General features: G+C 40.4%; 1 protein-coding gene and 1 long non-coding RNA gene across 7 annotated transcripts in view; one reads left to right on the top strand and one right to left on the bottom strand.

The window, feature by feature from the left end:
• LOC131519458 (uncharacterized) overlaps positions 1-4,795 on the top strand; it is a 28,306-nt gene extending 23,511 nt beyond the window's left edge. For both annotated transcript variants that reach the window (XR_009265635.1, XR_009265634.1), the window contains exons 3-4: positions 3,027-3,137; positions 4,416-4,795. This is a non-coding gene — a long non-coding RNA (uncharacterized LOC131519458). The remainder of the gene's footprint in view (positions 1-3,026; positions 3,138-4,415) is intronic.
• Positions 1,535-17,263, bottom strand: GTSF1 (gametocyte specific factor 1). 5 transcript variants are annotated; one of them, XM_058742502.1, is made up of 9 exons: positions 17,102-17,263; positions 15,427-15,471; positions 9,182-9,282; positions 7,266-7,392; positions 6,744-6,827; positions 6,232-6,349; positions 4,789-4,883; positions 3,846-3,878; positions 1,535-1,742 (listed from the first exon to the last, which is right to left on the bottom strand). In XM_058742502.1, the coding sequence occupies exons 2-8, from the start codon at positions 15,440-15,442 to the stop codon at positions 3,862-3,864; spliced, it is 558 nt and encodes a 185-aa protein (XP_058598485.1). In that variant the 5' UTR covers positions 15,443-15,471; positions 17,102-17,263; the 3' UTR covers positions 1,535-1,742; positions 3,846-3,861. The 5 variants fall into 5 exon arrangements, with proteins under 5 accessions (XP_058598485.1, XP_058598483.1, XP_058598480.1 ...); XM_058742500.1 differs by having other exon boundaries at positions 17,061-17,259; XM_058742497.1 differs by lacking the exon at positions 17,102-17,263 and adding an exon at positions 16,042-16,185.
• Positions 17,264-20,226: the final 2,963 nt, after the last annotated feature.

Raw genomic sequence — 20,226 nt, 5'->3', positions numbered from 1 at the left:
AAAAATCTCTAGTAAACTAAATCCAGACTAGTGAATTCTAGGCCCAATAAACATCCCAAGTAGTCCCTGAAAGCTCCTGGACCAGACAAATTGGCTGCTTTAATCATTAGTTTACTAAAGAAACAGCAGGCTTGTTTATTTTGTGAGCTAATGAAATTAACACAGGTAGGCGTTCTCCTACAGTGAGTGGTACTCACACTCGAAAAGGTCAGATGTTTTGTGACTTTGTGATTTCTGATTCTTTTGTTGAGTTGTATTCCAGCAGTTAATTCTTTGCAATGAGACTCACACCCCTGCTTGTTCTTCCTAAACTGGTTAGGTGTTCTGGATTACAAGTACAGAATAGATAGTTTTGTTGTTATCACCCAAACAAATGAAATCAACAGGGATTTGTAATTTTCCAGTAAGACGAGTATTCTTAAAACGTTAGGTTGTGAGGTATTGGTTGATATACAAATAACCAGAATTAGTGGCATAATGGGTGTTTGTTCCCCCCTCCATACATTATCACCATCTCCAGAGGAAAAGGTCTAGTTATTCACTTAAGATCACACAGCTAGCAGCAGAAATACCTTGTACTGGGGCTTATCTTGAACCTGTTTTTAGAGACGGCAACTAAATAAACTGCTCTGCTTCATTAGGAGAGAATCCAATGGAAAACTCATGAAAGAAGGCATTCCATAAAAGCCCACTCTCCCTTATCTGTTACCCACAAACAATGCTAGACAGATCATTTTTGAAATTATTTGTAAGTATGCTTCATCCAAATCCTTATCTATACCACATCCTATATCCCTCTCCATGCAGACTTCAAACAAAACCAAACCTGAAAAAGCCAACCAATCAACAAAAACAAAAAAACAAAAATGCACAGATAATCCAAATAAACAAACAAAAAAACTGGTCTGGGGAAATCATGAGGTTTCCTCTTGAGGGCCAACCAGATGCTAGGACAGCCCGAGCTTTGGGTGTTTCAGAAATTGAACTTACTCTACACAAATCCCAGGGTAGTCGGCAGGGCCATCACAAATTTAAGCTTTGAAGCTTAATCAAATTTCACACACAGGTGGAAAGCCTATCTCTTCCCCACACATACATTGTTCCTCTCCATTCCAATCTTCACTCCTACATAATCTACACCTGGTTTGACACCGAGTACAATTTCTAGCTGGAATGTGGGAGAGATGAAAAGAAACCTACCCTAGGTTGGAAATATTCAGAGAGCAAGATGTTCTAAGATTTTAACCAAGAATGGGGTATTTTGCTATATAAATGCTATCAACATCTTGAGGACTCTGGATAAAAAGATGCACTGATCAAAAAAGGCCCATTCCTATAAATTCTAAAAAGAAGCTTGCTGATGTGTGTCAGAGAACATAAATACAGTTATTTTTTTTTTTTTTCCAACCCAAGTTTCTTGCCTGCTTTAGCTGGATCCTTTAAGATAACTTTAAATAATTATGTTTCATTAATGTGGAACAGGATGTGATTTCTGATCTTGGGGCTGCAGGTACTTAATGAAACTATCAAGCTATCTATGTTGATGCTTTATTTGAAGCAGTTCTTCTGAGTTTGAGAGTTCTTTCCTGCATCAAATGAATGAGACTCAAAGCAGGGAGGAAAAAAGAAAAAGGTACTTGTCAGTTTGAAAGTCACAGTTTATCTTTCTATAATTAGGAGAAAAAAAAAATGAAGAACCCATTGGTAGCAGGAAGAAGCAAGAGTCTTCTAGGGTCTGGCATCTGCAAGGAAATGAGAGAAAAAGAAGAGATCTTAGTTCCTGTCAGTGATAAAAACACCAACTACATCTGACAACAGGCCACACAACCTGATTAAAATCTCTTGGTCAGCTGGAAGAATCTGCTGTTGTTAATGGCAGAACACCAAGTACCTTCTGACCCTTAACTTTTCAGTTCCACTAAGCACACAGAAACTTGTTAATTGAATTAAAAACATTCTACACAGAGATCGATGTACACTCCTTGTGTCAACAGTTTCATGAGTGAGAAGAAAATCAGAATTGACTATCCATACAATTGACTCCTCGAGACAATTCCGGATTAATTTCAACTAACATATTGATCTTTTTCTCTTCTCACATACTCTATCTACTCATTAGTTCAGTAATATTTTTTGAGCTGTTTACAATGCACATTAGGGGAACAAAAATTAATATGATATCACCTGCTTCGAGACACTTACCTAGTAAAAAGATTTGTTTATAAAAACACAATGAGATAAAAGCATAGTAAATGCAAGGTGAACCGATCCTTTTTATGTATATGTATTAAAAAAAAAATCTCCACCCATACTTAAGTTCCTTAAGGGATAAAGTCCTATCTTCTCTTTTTTTATCTTTCCAAAGAAGCTACAGCATTCTACAACAGACATTCAAAATATGATGCTTTATTTTTTATTAAGAGAAAAAGGTCTGTGGCTGTTTAAGGATTCTTACCTAAACTAGGATAATTTTTTTCCCTTGGTTCCTCAGAGGTTATATAGAAAAATACATTTTCAGCATGTAAGGGGTTTAACAGCAAAGAGTTAAGTTCCAAAGGAGAGGAACATCTAGTATTCAGCATTAGAGACAGGAGCTTCTCCTAGGCTTTCATCTTAGAGTAACTTTTTTTTTTTTTTGGTAATCTCTACACCCAATGTGGGGCTCGAACTCGCAACTCCAAGATCAAGAGTTGCTTGCTCTTCTGAGTCAGCCAGTCGCCCCTAGACCATTTTTATTAGGTAGCTATCCAGAAGAGATGAGCACCAAGCATCTTGGGAGGTGTGTCAGAGAAGGCTTCAAAGTTCGCCATTCATCCAGGTCAGTGTGTGCTTTCCTGACACACCCCAGTGCTGCTGTAGCACTTTCTCTTCTGGGGCCAAATCTAATTTTCTGGTTTCCAGATGTATTTAACCATGTGACATCAGAACCTACCAAGAAAAATGGATAGTACCTAGAAGCAACTTGTAAATATTGTCCGTGGCTAAAGGGTGTTTGCTTTTAGAATCTCTTTTCTGCTTTTCACTAGAAGAAACATCAGTTTTGGTACAACATGAACCCTAACTCACAGGAGATCCACCTGCTTCACTGTCCAGAGGAAGCGAATGAACTGGAAGGCATCAGGCCAATTACTCATTAAGTAAATATTCACAGAGAGCCTACTATCTGCATGACAGTGGGGATATCATCTCCTCCCTAGACTAATAATATTCCTTTTGCCAGGAGCAAGACGGCCGGGCAACCTCAACCAAAATAGCATTTGAAGCATCAAATTTGGCTCTGCCATAGGTGTACAGGGTTACCTCAAGGAAAGGCTTTCTCTGTAAAAAGATTTTGCTCCCTTCATATAGATTTTGTGAGATTCTACTAAATCAGGTATTCAGATAAGATCGACAGTGCAAGACTCTTAGAGACCCCAAACTTTTAAGTGCTCATTAAAAGGAGTGAATTTTTTGATGAGTGTTAAACTGTACAGCAAGGGAAAAATTGCAGAGCAGTGAAGCACAGCTGTCTGATTAATCTCAAGCCCATTAAAAAGGCATGATAGATCTAGAATGCAACTTTGATAAAAAAAAAAAAAAAGAAGAAAAGAAAAAGGAAAAAGGCAATGTGTATTAACGTTAGGGAAAGCAACTTGGCATGTTAACAGAATTCTAATTTAACCAGTAAATGCCTATTCATTAGCGTGTAAAGCCATAATAGAAGCTATATACTTAAAAAACACAGGCACACACAAAGCTTTAATTTGGTACCATAATCTGAAAGAAAATTGGACCCAAACTGCTTTATGTCCAGTTAAATCTTGCTACCATCTGAAGAGATAGTGAAATAAAACTGAAACACTTACTTGATGAGATATTCAGTTACTGTGCATTTCCATCTATGGAGTAGAAATATTTCAAAATAAATACACCATGACAATTGAAACTCACTCCATTCCCTATTCTTACTAAACACAAATGACTTATTCCTGGGGTAGGCTGAATTACAATATAAAAGTAGAAGAATTCAAAATTAGTGATTGGGTTCTACTCAAACGCATGGGAAAAGAATAGTTCATTCATTACCTATCAAGCCTTCAGGCATATGATCTGGTGATCTCATTTTTTTTGGAAATGGAAGTATCCAAAAGGAAATGTTTTAAAGGGAATCTTTTAGCCACCTACAAAATTAGCTCAAACAGCAGCAGAGACTGAAATCAAGGGAATGTGCATTTGGGAGCAACATTAGGAAAGTACGTATTAAATAAAAATGACAGTATCTTGGGTGTGGGAATTTATCAGGGTGATATGATATGAATTCAGTACCTATTTACCCAGAACGGCCTCTGATGCCTAGGGAAGACATCGGAATACTATTCTTAATGCCAGTTCTTCTGACTTATTACTTTCATTTTCTCTCTTTCATTTCCTTTTAGGTCTTTGCAATCCATTTCGAATCCCAGTTTCCTATTGATATTATGCCTTGAATGTCAGGGATGACTTCCTCCTAGGCAAAATTAATAGCTTTTTTATTGGTCCCCAAATTTGCCCACGGTATTTGATGTCAGTGGTCACCCCAACTTGAGCACATTCTTTTGGTTTCTGCGATCCTGTACTTTCCTGTAATTAACCAGGGCCAGGGCTAGGGTGAAGAAAGCAAAGTGCTCAGAATGCAAAATTCAAGGAGGCACTCACTCTCAGGGTCATGCGAGTGTAATGTGTTCACACTGAACATGTTTTTGGCTAGTCAAGACCAACCATATTTACACAATGAAAAGAATAAAAGCATTTTGCCTTTATTTCACTTACTGTTTTTCCACGGCAGAACATACGGCAGAGACTTGGGAACACGCATGCCTGAAGCCAGGTTACTCTTATGTTCCATAACTATGTTGCTTGCAGGGCTGCAAAAAGAAAGACAAATTTGCCTATGCCCGCCTATCTGTATTCTCCAGGCAGGCACACACAAGACCATCAAAAATGTGTTTTTTGTAATTTGGGGGAAAACAGCAAACTACATTCTGAAATGTAAACACATTTCCATCAAAACATTCTTGCAATTAGAATGATTACTACTTCTCTGAAAAGCTCACTGTTCTGTAAAAGCATTAAGATGGGTCTGACCATTTTCATTTTCCAGAAATTGAGATAAACAGCAATGCCATCTACTGTTCAGTTGTGTGACAGGCTCATCAACTCACTCAACAAATATGAGAGATAAAATGCCAAGACAACCAAACCAAAGGCAACACATCTCATAGGACGGAGGGAAAATTAAAACTGTACTATTAAAATTCATCTTCACGTTCTTCTATTTTAGTGCACACACACAATAAGGTACACATGCAATTGTTAACTTAGGAGCTAAGAAATAAAAATTGATAAGCATTCTATTTGGGGAAAAATGAAGTCTAGCATCTCATTCCTTCATTTTCTAATCCATAAATATTTTCATTTCTGAATATTTGCAATTTGGTCTTGTTTGAAGATGAAGTAGTAATGAGAAATCTTTTTTTTTAAAGGTTATTTGGGGGGGGAGAGAGGGAGGGAAAGAGGGAGGGAGGGGGGAGGGGGGAGAGAGGGAGAGAGAGAGGGAGAGAATATGAGAATGAATGAGTGAATATGCAGAAATGAGCAGGGGAGACAGAACCCCAAGCAGGCTCCACTCCCTGATCTCATGAACCATGAAATCACAACCATGACCTGAGCTGAAATGTAGAGTTGGGATGCTCAACAGACTGAACCACCCAGGCTCCCCAGTAATGAGAAATCTTATAGATTTAGATACAAATCAGTGGAAAGAAGAGATGCATTTTCTTCCCTACCCAAAGGTACTCTGGCTTACCCAGTTTCAAGTCACAAGCTTTTAAGATTATTTTTCCTTAGACACTAGCTACCCAGAGTAAAACTGATCCATGTGGTGTAGCTGGAGAATTTTTTTCAAAGTGTTTAAATACTGTGAACCTAGCAAAAAAACCAAACAGACACAAGAATGTCTCGTACCACTGTCTCCCTTGCTAGGCTATAAGCTAGTATTTTTGTGTTCCCATAGTGATTAACACAAAGCATGTGACTTTTTTATGAACTGAGGAATAAAAAAGGAAAATAACTCGTCAAAACCACATCTAGACTACATTACCACCAAGTAACACCATTAAGGAACGAGATCAAATCAGGCTTTGGTGGCTTCCTTTGGTAACAGAGCACTTGGATTTTGGGAGGCAGTGCTGGGAACGAGACCATTTCATTTACCTGTTGTTGCCACAGTAGTTGGCTGTGCCCCAGACAAATGGGGTGCTGGTCTGTTCCCACAGATCTGCCAAAGAAAGCAAAACACAGTTTGTGGTGCTGTAGTTTATGCTAGTTGAATCTGTAAGGTGGGAAATAATACACCTAAGTTTAGAGAAGCAAGTAAAAATTGATCAAGTACCCTGCCTGACACAGTAGCAGGGATTTAATTGAAGGATATAAACACAGCAACATAAATAATAATAAACGTGCCCAGTAACAACCAAACACAGATGGTACAACACAATTTATGGAAAAAAACAGATGTAAAGAAGTGCTTCTTCCAATCAAGAGGGATAGGCTGTTCCACGTGTCTGCACAGTGATACAAATGTGCTCGTTCTGGGGCCCAATAAAAATAATAAGGCATTCTGCACAACATGGTGTGCTCATAAAAAAGGAAAATCTTCCTTCTGTCTAAAGCAAATGACTTGAGAATTTAGACACTGTGAAGAAAAAGACATAGAAACACTTCACCTTTATCCCAGTCTTCATCGCAAGGAGGGCACTGCCAGGTGCTCTCGGCCAGAGACTCTTGTCCAAGGTTCCTGGTTTGGTTGACTGCAAGATAATAAAGACTCTGCTGTAAGAAGGGGACATCGCCAATTATGTTAAAAGGGGTCAATGGCCTAAAAGGTTGCAGGGTAGCCTAACAGGTCTTTGTTTCCGAAAAATGGATGCTACAAAAGCTAAACAGAGAGGTCTTATCCCTTTGCTGACAGAAGAAAGAGAAGCAGAAACAAAGACATTTATCATATTTACGGCAATAAAATGATTCTTATTTTTAGATGAATTATTGGTAAAATGGATCAGGCTGTTCAGAAGGGAAAGCAGTCTGACAAACACAACCTGACAACCTGTTACTGATGAGATAAAAAACTCAAAGGCAGAAAGGTATTATTCTTCTGAAATGATGAAAGTCAAAAATCAAGGTGACAACATAGCACAATACATAGCTAGGGCTAACCTCTAGCACTGGAACATTTTAGCTAGTCTTACCAACATCCTGCTCAATACAACTTTTATCGTCACAGCTTGAGATATGGTGGCTGATTTCGGCCCGAGGAACCTGGTGGCGAGCATTGAAGGGACAAGTAGCCAATTTGTTTGCGACATCAGGATGATTCTGCAGAACACAAATTAAGGGGTCTGTCAAAATAAGGAGGTTTATTCTATAAACGAATCCACTAATATCTCTCAATAAACTTGTGGCTTAACTATGGGAGGCAAACTCATGGTAGAAAAGTGAGAGGGAATTATTTATCACTCACACAGACTGTACAGGTGACCTCAAGATCATCAAAACATAAGCTTCTTTGTTAGGATCACAGAGACTGACAACACAGATACTGGGTCAAAAGTGGCTTATACGGAAGGACATGGTGAATTACGGATTGGGTATTTGAGCCATCTTTCTCAGGATCACAAGACTCTGGCAGCACAGCCTATAACGGTGGAGCTCTCTGGATGTCTTTGAAGGGTGATATTCAGGAAACAGTAACACGGAAACACGCCCTTGGTCTGCACTGCAGTAGCGCCCCTATTATTGCAATGCAATAGTGCTGGAAAATAGCTGTTGGAAGGGAGCTGCAGAAGCAGCAAAGCAATGGCTTTTCAGATTAACACAGGAACGCTTATTTAAAGTAACGATCCCTGAAATGACGCTGTGAACAATTTGACCTTTATTTTGGTTATTGTACTGAGGAAAAGCCCAAATGAGGGTCTGTTCTGCTGACCAAGTTTCTTATTTTAAAAAACAAAACAACAAAGTATTTAACATCACCCAAATCCTGTAGCAAGTATATCAGCAGTTAAGAAATTCATTTATTATTAGAAGCAAAACACGTATCACAAATGATACTCAAAAATGTAAAAATAATGTGAAGGGGGAGGACACTAGAGAAAAACAGAGGATGAAGAAAATTGTGAGGAATTTGCGAGCATTCCAATGCAAAGATTTTTGCGGTGAAAGATTAAGAGCATCACAAGAAGAGAGTTAAAGACAGTGTCTTTTTATCACTTGGCTTCCTTTCCCAACCTTTACCCTTGGGGCATGTTTGAGAGCCTAGGGAAGGAAGTCATTGTGGTATCTGCTGGTCCAGATTATCCAGGTTCAACTTTAAGGGATCCTTGCTCTAGAGATTCAAAAGGGGTGGAGAAATGATCACCAATGGCATTACAACCATGTCTCCAAGATTACAAGAGAAACACCCTTTAAAGGATGTTAATGCATACATGAATTGTATGCAGTTTGGATTAAATACCAAAAATGTTGTCCAAGCAAAAATCCTTGCAGACCTTTGCCCTCTGTATCTGACATCTGTATTCTAAAAATCCTTTCTAAGTGCCTCAATTAGTATACCAGCATTAAAGTAGTTTACATCAGCTAAGACCAGAGAAAAAACTCAGATGACTTCTTCCCCCCCCCCGCCCCAACCCCAAAGACGCTTACTGTTTAAACTTGGAGAAATGACTATTTTTAGGAATCTTTTCTTAGGCTAACCTCTAGCTGTTCAACTTCTCTAACATTGCTAAACACACAAACAAAAAAATAAAAAATAAGTGTATTATGGCACTCAATCCTTATCAGGACAACGAACACATCAAATTTACAAGCCAAGAGGGATTTCTCGTTGCTAGCAAAAATTAGTGTTTCCTCTGTTTTACAAAGAGTGAAAAGAGCATATAAAGGGTGTTTTCTCACTAGTTAAGGGGGAAAAAAATGAAAACGAGAAAAAATTTATGTACTCAAGAAATAAATTCTTTTCTATAAATGTTGGTAGTTAGAGTCCTAAAACAATTCCGGCATTAAGTTAAAACACTTTTGTTAAAATTACACGGTTATTTACAAAATCTGGCCTCTTAAAAGAACTCAGGAGGTCATTACAAGGCAAATAATGCAAACAATATCTTACCTTTCTGCACTTGATAAGATGATAAGGAAACCTGCAGGCCCTGATCTGGTGGTTTTTATCATAGGGGCATTGTAATAACTTTTCAGGGTCCAGGGAATCGACTAAAAGAGAGAAAGGTAGGATAAACATAAACCCAACCAGCCTTTGTACAACTCCAGTATTCCAGACACACTGGATTTTTCAACAGAATCTTTAACAATAGAACAAGACAGTCTAATGACAACTTGGCATTTTAAAAAAAGGGTGACTAAACACTTAAACACGAAAATGTAACTCCGAGAAGATAAAACTGTATTACCACCAAATCTTGGGAAGTCTAGCAAAACAAGCTATCATGGGATAGCTTGATAGGATATTGATAAGATAGGATCTTATTAGTTCATATTTGGTTGTACATAAATTTATTTTACACGAAGAGTAACAATGAAAACAACAATAAAGTTAAATGAAATGACAGCCTCTTCTCCCTTCTAGATGTGCTAATTCAGGGTCATTCTTACCTCTAGCTAGCCAAACCAAAGCCTCCCAACCAGTATGCTAAAGGTCAGAATGGATGGTGTGCCAATATATTGATGGGGGATTCCTCTGCACGTGTGCCCTCTATCCCCCATCAGTCAGTTCTAGGGCAAATTGAGGGTAGTTAATACCCTTTGCCAGCATTCCTGCCTATTTACTAGTATGCCAGGTCGTGAAAATAGTTCATAACCACTGCTCTAGATCTAGATTTCTTTTTCATTTGTTTTGACTACTGTTAAGTAGTTCCTGATATTGGTTGCTGCAGACACCTCTCAAATGAAAACAATACCTTTATCAGACAGGTGGTTTTACCTTTTTTTTTTTTTTTTTTAATTTATCTTGAGAGAGAGAATATGCCTGTATGTGTGCTCACATGTGCGGGAGAAGAGAGAGAGGGAGAGAGAACCCCAAGCAGGCTTTGGGTTGTCAGTGAGGACCCAACGCAGTGTGAGATCATGACCTGAGCCAAAACCAAGGGTTGGACATTCAAACAACTGAGCCACCCAGGCGCCCTGGTGGTTTTACTTTTCATAGTTTGGAACACAGGTGAGGAAAAACCAGAATTCTCTAATCTAGTGATTATCAAGTTAGATAAAAAAAAAAGTAAGCTACAAAAACAGAACCTCCTAAGTTTAAGACAATTGCAGACATATGTGAAAGAAAGCCCCTAACCTAGATCATGCTATTTAAAACTACCCTTAGAAGACTATACTTTTGGGGTGCCTGGGTGGCACAGTTAACCATCTGACTTCAGCTCAGGTCATGATCTTGCGTTTCGTGATTCGAGCCCCACGTTGGGCTCTGTGCTGACAGCTGAGAGCCTGAGGCCTGCTTCGGATTCTGTGTCTCCCTCTCTCTTTACCCTTTGCCCGCTCGTGCGCGCGTGCACACACACACACCCTCTCTCTCTCTCTCAAAAAAAAAACAAACTTTTTTTTTTTTTTTTAAAGAAGACTATACTTTCAGGAATTACCTCTATAGTTACGAAAGAAGTTTCTCTAAATGGATAATGCTACCTGTAGACTTCACATGATGCCCAAGCTGAGCCCCAAATTCTAACAAGCTTGGTTAAGAAAGGAAAATTAAATGGCTAAGCACATTCTGAGTGTATTATGAGGACAAGAGGCAACCTAATAAAATGCTGTTGCCATCACTGAAGGCAATGATAAAAGTGAAATCATGTAAACAATTCACATTTGATAAGCAGCTTATAAACCAGGAGACTGCTCTGAAAATCAGAGGTCAGTGGGGAATTGAAACAGGCAGTTTCACTGGGAGAGTGGTAAACATGGAATAGACTGCTAGCCACGATCGTGATGCAAATGAGCCAGAAAGGTGACTTGAAGGACGGAAAGAATAGGAAGGAAAAGTATTAGAGGAAGGGCAGGCTTGTTACGCCAACCGGGCTCATCCTGACCAGCAATCTTTTCATATTTCTGAAGCTTCAAGACACCCAGGGAGAGTTTACAGATAGAATTCTTATTAGTTTCTCTTCATTTAATCCATCATGAGCACATGTCGGGCCATGTCAGCAGCTGACTGACTGGACACACCTTATGACTCGTACACATTATACTACCCGTACAGTGCCATGCATCAGAGCTGATAATGATGGCTTCCTACCATTAACGCTTTACTTCCTGGCCTCTGGTAACTTAGGTCAGCTCTCAACTGGTTTCTAGATTTGAAAAATTTTATTTTACTTCTAAGTAAAAAAATTTTCATGGTGATAAACAGATACACAGCATAAAATTTGCCATCTTGGGGCGCCTGGGTGGCTCAGTCGGTTAAGCTTCCGACTTCAACTCAGGTCACGATCTCACGGTCCGTGAGTTCGAGCCCCGCGTCGGGCTCTGGGCTGATGGCTCAGAGCCTGGAGCCTGCTTCCGATTCTGTGTCTCCCTCTCTCTCTGCCCCTCCCCCGTTCATGCTCTGTCTCTCTCTGTCTCAAAAATAAATAAAAGTTAAAAAAAAAAATTTGCCATCTTAACCATTTGTAAGTCTATAGTCCGGTAGTGTTAGGTATATTCACATTGTTGTGCAACCAGTTTCCAGAATTTTTTGCCTAGCAGAACTGAAACGCTATACCCATCAAGCAATCCAGAACCAAAATGCTATCCCCATCAAGCAACAATTCCCCATTCTCTCCTCTCCCCAATCCCTAGCAACCAGTAATCCTGCTTCTTGTTTATATGAGTTTGACTATTCTAAATACTTTATATAAGTAAAAGCATAGGGTAGTCTTGTTTAAAATTTTTTATTAAAAAAAATTTTTTTTTAATGTTTTAATTTATTTTTGAGGGACAGAGCGTGAGGGAAAGACACAGAATCTGAAGCAGGGTCCAGGCTCTGAGCTGTCAGCACAGAGCCCTATGCGGGGCCCAAACCCATGAACAGGGAGATCATGACCTGAGCCGAAGTCAGACGTTTAACAGACTGAGCCATCCAGTCGCCCCTAGGGTAGTCTTTTTTTTTTTTTTTTTTTTTTTTTTTTTTTTTTTTTTTTTTTTAGGGTAGTCTTTTTTTGACAGGCTTATTTCATTTGGCATAATGTCCTCAAGGTTCATCCATATAGTAGTATGTGACAGGATTTCCTGCACCTATTTTGCTATTTGTTTTTTTTTTTTTAATTTTTTTTAGCGTTTATTTATTTTTGAGACAGAGAGAGACAGAGCATGAACAGGGGAGGGTCAGAGAGAGAGGGAGACACAGAATCTGAAACAGGCTCCAGGCTCTGAGCTGTCAGCACAGAGCCCGACGCGGGGCTCGAACTCACGGACCGTGAGATCATGACCTGAGCTGAAGTCGGACGCTTAACCGACAAGCCACCCAGGCACCCCACTATTTGTTTTTTTTTAAGTTTTTATTTACATTTTTAAATAATCTCTACCCCCAATGTGGGGCTTGAACTCACAACCCTGAGATCAAGAGTTACATGCTCTTCCAACTGAGCCAGCCAGATGCTCTGACCCCCTGCCCCCTTTTTTTTAAACTTAATATATCCTGGAGCTCCTTCTATGTCAGTGCATACAAGGAATATTCAAACAAACAAACCAAAAACAACCAAACCATAACAGGAATATTTTAGTGTTGCATAGGGATGTGCCATAGATTTTTAATCAGTTTTTATACGGATGGACATTTAGGTTGTTTCCAGTTTTTTTTTTTTTTTTTATTTTTTTTTATTTATTTTTGGGACAGAGAGAGACAGAGCATGAACGGGGGAGGGGCAGAGAGAGAGGGAGACACAGAATCGGAAACAGGCTCCAGGCTCCGAGCCATCAGCCCAGAGCCTGACGCGGGGCTCGAACTCATGGACCGCGAGATCGTGACCTGGCTGAAGTCGGACGCTTAACCGACTGCGCCACCCAGGCGCCCCTCCAGTTTTTTGTTATTATATATAATGTTGTGACTAACAATCTGGTATACACTTCTTTGTGTACCGTATGAGCATTTCTCTTGGACAGATACCTAAGAGTGCGGCATTGAGATACAGGTGTATTTAAAGTCATAAATACCTGTAATAAATACTATCAAACTGCTCAGCAAAAACTCTGTCTGGCTTTTTGGGAATATAACTTAATTTGGAAAACAGAGTAGGCCCTGTAGATAAGCTGCCTCTAAAAGCACAGACTCAGATGTTCCTTACCCTTGGGTAGGGCCTGGAACCCACGTGAGAAAAAATGGAGGAAACTTCATAGAAATCAGGACTAGACCCAACAAAAGTATCAACAGCTAAGAGGTACAGCTCCCAAGCAGAAACTGGAAATCTTCTGGAATCTATCAAATTAATTTTTTTAAGTTTATTTATTTTTGAGAGAGAAAGAGCATGTGTGTGCACGCGTGAGCGCGCGTGCTCGCATGTAAGTGGGGAAGGGGCAGAGAGAGAGGGGGAGAGAGAGAATCTCAAGCAGGCTCTGTACCCTCAGCATCAGCGAAGGGCTTGATCCCAGGAACAAGGAGGTCATGACCTGAGACAAACTAAGAGTCAGACATTTAACCAACTGAGCCACCCAGGGGCCCCACAATCTATCAGATTAAGGTTAAAATTTAAGGTTGAGAAGGTCAAGTGTATTCTAAAGCAGAGCTTCTCAAACTTTAACATAATCCCTAGGCGTTAAATCACTTGGGGACTGTGTTAAAATGCAGATTCTGATTCAGTAGGTCTGGGATGGTGTCCTGACACTGTGCATTTCTAACACACTCCCAAGTGGTATTTTTCTAAGCAAAATAGAAACATATGGCTGAAAAAAGTAAAGAATGAGAGACATAAAGGGGAGTTGTTGCTTTCTAATTTAATAGAGTAGTAAGCTTCCAAGAACAAATAAATATTTATCTGCCTATCTCACATGGAATTCCAGGCTTAAATTATAATATTTTAAGAAAAATTAAGGGAGTAGGGGAGGGAGCCCTACGGAAGACCAAAGAGAATCAGCTTTCTAGATCAGGGATTCTCAAAGTGTGGTCCTCTGATAAGCAGCCTCGCCTGAAATCATGTCAGAACTGCAAATTCTTGGGTCCCAGACCTTCTGAATGAGAAATTGTGGGATTGAGTCCAGCAATCTGAGTTTTAACAAGCTCCCTCGGTGATTCTGCTGCATGCTCAAAAGTCTGAAAACCTCTGATGTAGATATTTAATAAAGACCATTTCCATGTAGTTTCTATAGATCAGTAATAAAGATTCTACTGGACTCTTCCTTGAAGGTAAAATGGAACAAAAATATCCTTTCGTTGGAACTTACTCTAAAGACATTCTGAACGAGACAGCAAAGTAAGAAACAAAGCAGGCCCCGCTGACAAGTTTCATCCATTCACTGATGCAGAGGTTCTTTAAACTTGGTTAGGACCTAGAAACCATAGTGCCTTATGGTATCAAGTATGGCATGACACATGAAAAACATAGGACTCTGTCCCTTACTACACGACCTTGGGAAAGTCAGTTAACCCAGGTTCTATTTTCTCGTAGGTAAAATCTGAACGTTAAGTGAAATGATTTTTCAGGTTTCTTTTGTTTTTACGTTTGTATGATTCTAGGTGCTCACTCCCTTTTGACTTCTTGGGCCATCTAAGGTGCCTGGGTCACTTGAGAATTAAGAACTCTTCCTAGGATGTCTTTAAATCCTAAAAATTCAATGTATGTCAACATCATTATGTACACAATATTATTCCTCACAATAGAAAGAAAACAGGGGTTACTAGCCCCTTGTACTTAATAGGAGCAACTGAAGTCCTGAGAAATTAAAATGCTTCATTTAATAAAAATATAGTTTAACACAGCTGTCCCAACTGTAGCCTTTTCAAAGCTTGGTAAATTTCAAGTGTCTTATTTCTTTTTTTTTTAATTTTTTTTTTTAACTTTTTAAATTTATTTTTGAGACAGAGAGAGACAGAGCATGAATGGGGGAGGGGCAGAGAGAGAGGGAGACACAGAATCGGAAGCAGGCTCCAGGCTCTGAGCCATCAGCCCAGAGCCCGACGCGGGGCTCGAACTCACAGACTGTGAGATCGTGACCTGAGCCGAAGTCGGACGCCCAACCGACTGAGCCACCCAGGCGCCCCTCAAGTGTCTTATTTCAACTTTGGGTATTTCTCTACTACCTACCACACAGACATCTTCAGCAGTTTAGGGAGAAATGTGAATCCTTCCCAACACACTAAAAGTCTTGTCAGACATAAAACTATATGTAAAGAATTTAACTTATTTTCTAAAAGCAACAAGAAGTACATACTGTAAGTTTCTTCCATGTTGGAAATGAAGGAGCTGAATCCAAGTGCTGAGGGGGGAAAAAAAAAAGCAGTGGTTCAGGTAACCAGAAATAAAAATGTACCAAAGGAAGTCCCAAAAGGGGAGTCGAACTGGAATTGAAGCTACCCAAGTTCAATATAAGAAAGCCTGACTGCCCTGTTCCCCCAAATATTTACCCTCCTTTAAAGCATTCTTTACTACTTTGAAGTATTTTAACATGCTTGCCTAACACACGCTCTTGGAATAAATTCTAGGGCTCACAGTTAAGAAAAACCAAATATGACTACTAGTTTAAACTGTATTCAGGTGATAAGGCAGTCTACTTTAAGTACACACGTAATGGATCCAATAAGCCCAGAGCCATTCTAGCTTATTTCTGTGACTTTTCCTAAGCACGACTGCGAAGTGCCACACTTATTCCAGTGATGTTTCACCTCCCTTCCCCCTTGCCAATCTCCTATGCTAAAATGGATACACTTGGTTAAGTGTCTCCAGTTAGAACTCATTCCCTGTACCACTGAGGGAAAACTTTTGAATGTTAGGACTTAAGAACTGTTCATTTTATGGATACCACAGTAACAAAAGTACAACTCTCCACCAGAAATGCAGACGATTAAAGGATAGGAAATAGTTCTGTAGTTTGGATCCTCTTCTACTGAAGATCTCCCCCTATTTAGCATTGTGATTAAACAAACATCATTATGGGGAAGAACTAAATTTATATAAAGCCATTCTCATAGGAAACTCCTGAAAATTGGCTAGATTTACGGCTATTGTCTCTAGAGCAAGCTCTGCTTTGGCCCTTCATACAATTCTACACCCCTTCCCCCCATTCTATGACATAAGCAGCCTTGGAATCTATGATAGGAAATACAAGTGATCAGCTGGAACTCTAGTTTAGAAATTTGCTGTGGAGCCCATTTCTTAATGACAACTGTTAGTGAAAGTGTTGTAAAAAATATTTTTCATATCTGGATTAAGAAATCCCGATCTGCCTTTTGACAAGTTTTACTTATACGTACTTTACACTTTTTCAATAAAAACTAAGAGGTTTGGAAGGAAGAACCAAGTATTAGGTTCCTTGATTTTTAAGCCACCGTAAACTTTGGGGGCAGAACGCCTAATTAGAGTAGACTAAGGGCCCTGGAACCCATAGCTTCATCGTTCAGCCGTGTCCACTGAAGTATCTTCCGTAACGAACTGTTAACAGGCGATTCTTTACCTTTTCCCTAGTACTAGACCGCGGTGAAATGGACAAATTACGTGAAGCAGTCAAGTTTGGGGGGCTGGATGTAGTCTGAAGCAACCGGTTAAACTCTTAACAGAGATGGGGTCTCAGTAAAACTATCGTTTTTCTTCCTTTAAACGAAACAATCAGGGTAGATTTAAGCAAGGAGACTAAACTCGAGAAGGGGGGGGGGAAGGTGGTTAACTTAAAAAAATGGAGACAAAAGAGGTAGAGGCCCTCGGGGTGCGCAGTCACAACAGCAGCGCCGGAAACCCACAGTCCCAAGGCTACGGGAGGAAAAAGGAAGATATTAGAGGGCAAAGGTGTCCCAGCACACTAAAGGGAAGGTGTTCGGCGGCCCCAAGCCAGACGGGCCTCGCCTTTCCTACCTGGTCGAGACACGCTCTTCCCACAGTGGCTTTCTCCTCACCTCCGCGCCCCAGCAACGCTCGTTTCCGGCCCCTGACGTTGGAGGGTGGGGCCCCCACTTCCTGTGACGCTGGCCTCTGCTCCGCGGGAGCGTGGGCTGCGTGGACCCTCCTTTCCCTCGCCGTGGGCCCCGCCTTGGCCCCTTCCTGCTCTTCAGGTTCCCCCGCCTCGCGCCATTCTCCTTTTTTAGCCCATCCTCCTGGGGGTCTCCGGAACGGTAGTGGCCTTGCGTGGGTGGAACCCGCCCTGCCTTCCTCGGGGTTCGTGGCGGCCATCTTAGGAAGGCGAATGTGCGCTCGAAGCGGGAATGAGACTGGTTAGGGCCGGCTGCTGGTGGGAAGGAAGCCTTGTTGGTGTCAGTTACCCAGGTAGAAGTGTAATTTGGATTTTGCGGGGCGGGAAGAGGGAAATCGTAAAGGAGACAAGCCTACAGAAGAGCCTAAACAAAACACCAAGGACAGGAATCTAGTTGTTTTTGTTTAGCAAGCGTTGTAGAATCTTAAAATTCAGAAGTCAATAATAGTAGGTAAGAATGCTTGGGAGGGAGGATGACCTCGTTGGGTTAAAGGGAGTTTTAGAGTTGAGGGGAGAGCTCAGTGAAAAGAGTTGGAGAGGTGAAGGGAGCCAGAAAGCTATAACTTGATAATGGAAACCCAAACATAGATTTGTTCGCCCTGTTGTGGAAACTGTGATACACACACACACGGTACTTGTCCCTGAAGTGCTTAGGAAAACAGGCCTAGAGTGGATGAAAGGCAAAATAGCAGTATAACAGATGTCAAAAATATGGTCAGGACTGGAAATTTACATTAGGAAGAAATCACTGAGGCCCAAAGTAAGCTGGGAAGGCTTTATGGAAAAAAGGGACTTGTGGTCTTTGAAGGTTAGACAGGAAAAAAGGAAGATGTTGACATCTGTTATGGTAGATCTGTGATACTATTTTTCAAAACCAAGAAGTGATATGACATATGATATGACAAATTTTTGTACTGTCCAAAGTATAGGAGGCAGTATGAGAGATCAGTCTGAGTACTGAAATATTGGGATTTTTGAAATATACCAGTGACTAATAGAGCCTAAATGTGACTTAGGAGAACTTATCCTGATAGCATGAACTGAATGTGGCTTCAGTGAAAAGGATCACAGATGGGACATTTTATTTTTCCGAGAATACTCTGTAAACATAATTTGTTACCTGTTTTTTTTTTGTTTTTTTTTTTAAGATTATCAGCTCTTGGACTTAGGAGTGTGCATCACAGTCTTTGGCTCATATTAAGACCCTAAAAAGAAATGTGTTGTTAGGCGCCCTGCCCAAGCCATTCTTGTAGGCTAGTGATTTTTAATCTTGTCTGTACATTCCAATCATCTGGGGAGCCCAAGTTCCCCTTCCAGACCAGTTAATCAGAAAGGGCTGGGCATAGTTATTTTTAAAAAGCTACCCAGATGATTCTAATGTGCAGTCAAGGCTGGGAACCACTGACCTAGGCACTGTTTTGCATTTAGGAAAGCTATTCTTTCACCTGAGGGGCGTGGATAATTCCTGTGAAGGAGGAGCAAGCTGTTAAAGTGCTTCTTGAAAGATAATAGCTAAGAATGAAAGCTTCACTGCAAGCCTAGCGCAAAGCATTTTAGAGAAAGCTGCTCTTTCGGCAAATCGGTTTCAGATTGTTAGGAATATCTTAAGGTAACCTTTCTGAAATTCTAAACCTCTTAATTTATCACATCATTCATGCAGAATGGTGGGGCCAATGTGATTTGAAGTGAAATGTGATTTTTCAGGCTTCAAATTGCAGTAAGCTGGTGAAATTGTTGACATTGTTACTGTGACCCATAAGTACTTTTCAGATACCTGCAGACTGAAATTTCTGAGGAAGACCTAGGGCTTGAGAGGACGGAAGGGGTGGGTGGGTTCCAAACCAGAATCCAAAGTCAGGCTTCACTGCGTTGAGTAATGCGTCAGGGTGACAGGATCCTCAGCTGAGAAAGCTGTTCCATTTAGCAGGAGTGAACAAGCCCACCAACTTGTAAACAAACTCCCCCCCCCCCCCAACTTTCAGTGGAGATTTTAAAATAAAAATGCGCCACACATCTATTCTTTCTATTCTTAAATGCTTTGTTCATTCATCTCCAACCTAGAAAGTTCCTGCTTTATCTAAGATCCCTGCTGAGTTGTCTTTCAGACTGGCTTTTCAGCCAGGTTGAATATATTTGAAAAGGGAAAAAAACAAACCAAGGCATTTACACAGGGTTAGTCTAGGAGCTAGAAGCTAGCTAGGATTAATACCATAAACCGAATCTGATCCTGGCTGGTTCTCTCTGATGATAGGCTAGCATTTGTCCTTAAATTATAGATTATGTATATTAAATTTTTTAAAAAGTTTATTTTGAGAGAGAGAGCATGTGTGTGCGCTCATGCTTGGGATGGGAGGAGGGCAGAGAGAGAGGGAGAGAATCCCCAGCAGGCTTTGCACTGTGAGCGAGGAGCTGGACATGGAACTCCAACTCACGAACCGTGAGATCATGACCTGAGCCAAAATCAAGAGTCTGGTGCTTAACTGACTGAGCCACCCAGATGCCCCTATAGATTATATTTTTGAACTAATAATTATAAGGTAAAAACAAACACTCTGGACTAATGACTATAAAGACAGATCTGTACCCTAGTGATTAAAAAAACAAATCTTTGTTAGAAAATTAGTTTTCTCAGCTTTTAGGATGGAAGGAACTCCAGTAGTCCTTGAGATTCTTTGGGAGTTTCAGTGTTTGAGATAGCCCAATAAAACTGAAACTTTAGTCCACCGGAAGACTAAAATATTAAATTTCTTTGTTTCTGGCTTGAGTGCTGTCAACAAAATCCTGATTCTCTTATCTAATTATAGATGCCGGTCAGTAGTTAAGTGCATAATTAAAAATAGGAAAATTATTGGGGCACCTGGGTGGCTCAGTTGGTTGAGCATCCGACTTCTGCTCAGGTCATGATCTTGCGGTTCGTGAGTTTGAGCCCCGTGTCGGGCTCTGTGCTGACAGCTCAGAGCCTGGAGCCTGCTTCGGACTCTGTGTCTCCCTCTCTCTCTGCTCCTCCCCTGCTCATGCTCTGTCTCTCTCTCCTTCAAAAATAAATTAAAA

This window comes from Neofelis nebulosa, chromosome 8 (genome assembly GCF_028018385.1).
Source record: "Neofelis nebulosa isolate mNeoNeb1 chromosome 8, mNeoNeb1.pri, whole genome shotgun sequence".
NCBI lineage: Eukaryota > Metazoa > Chordata > Mammalia > Carnivora > Felidae > Neofelis > Neofelis nebulosa.
The sequence above is the reverse complement of the archived record's forward strand: the minus strand, read 5'-3'. Positions and strand labels throughout refer to the sequence as shown.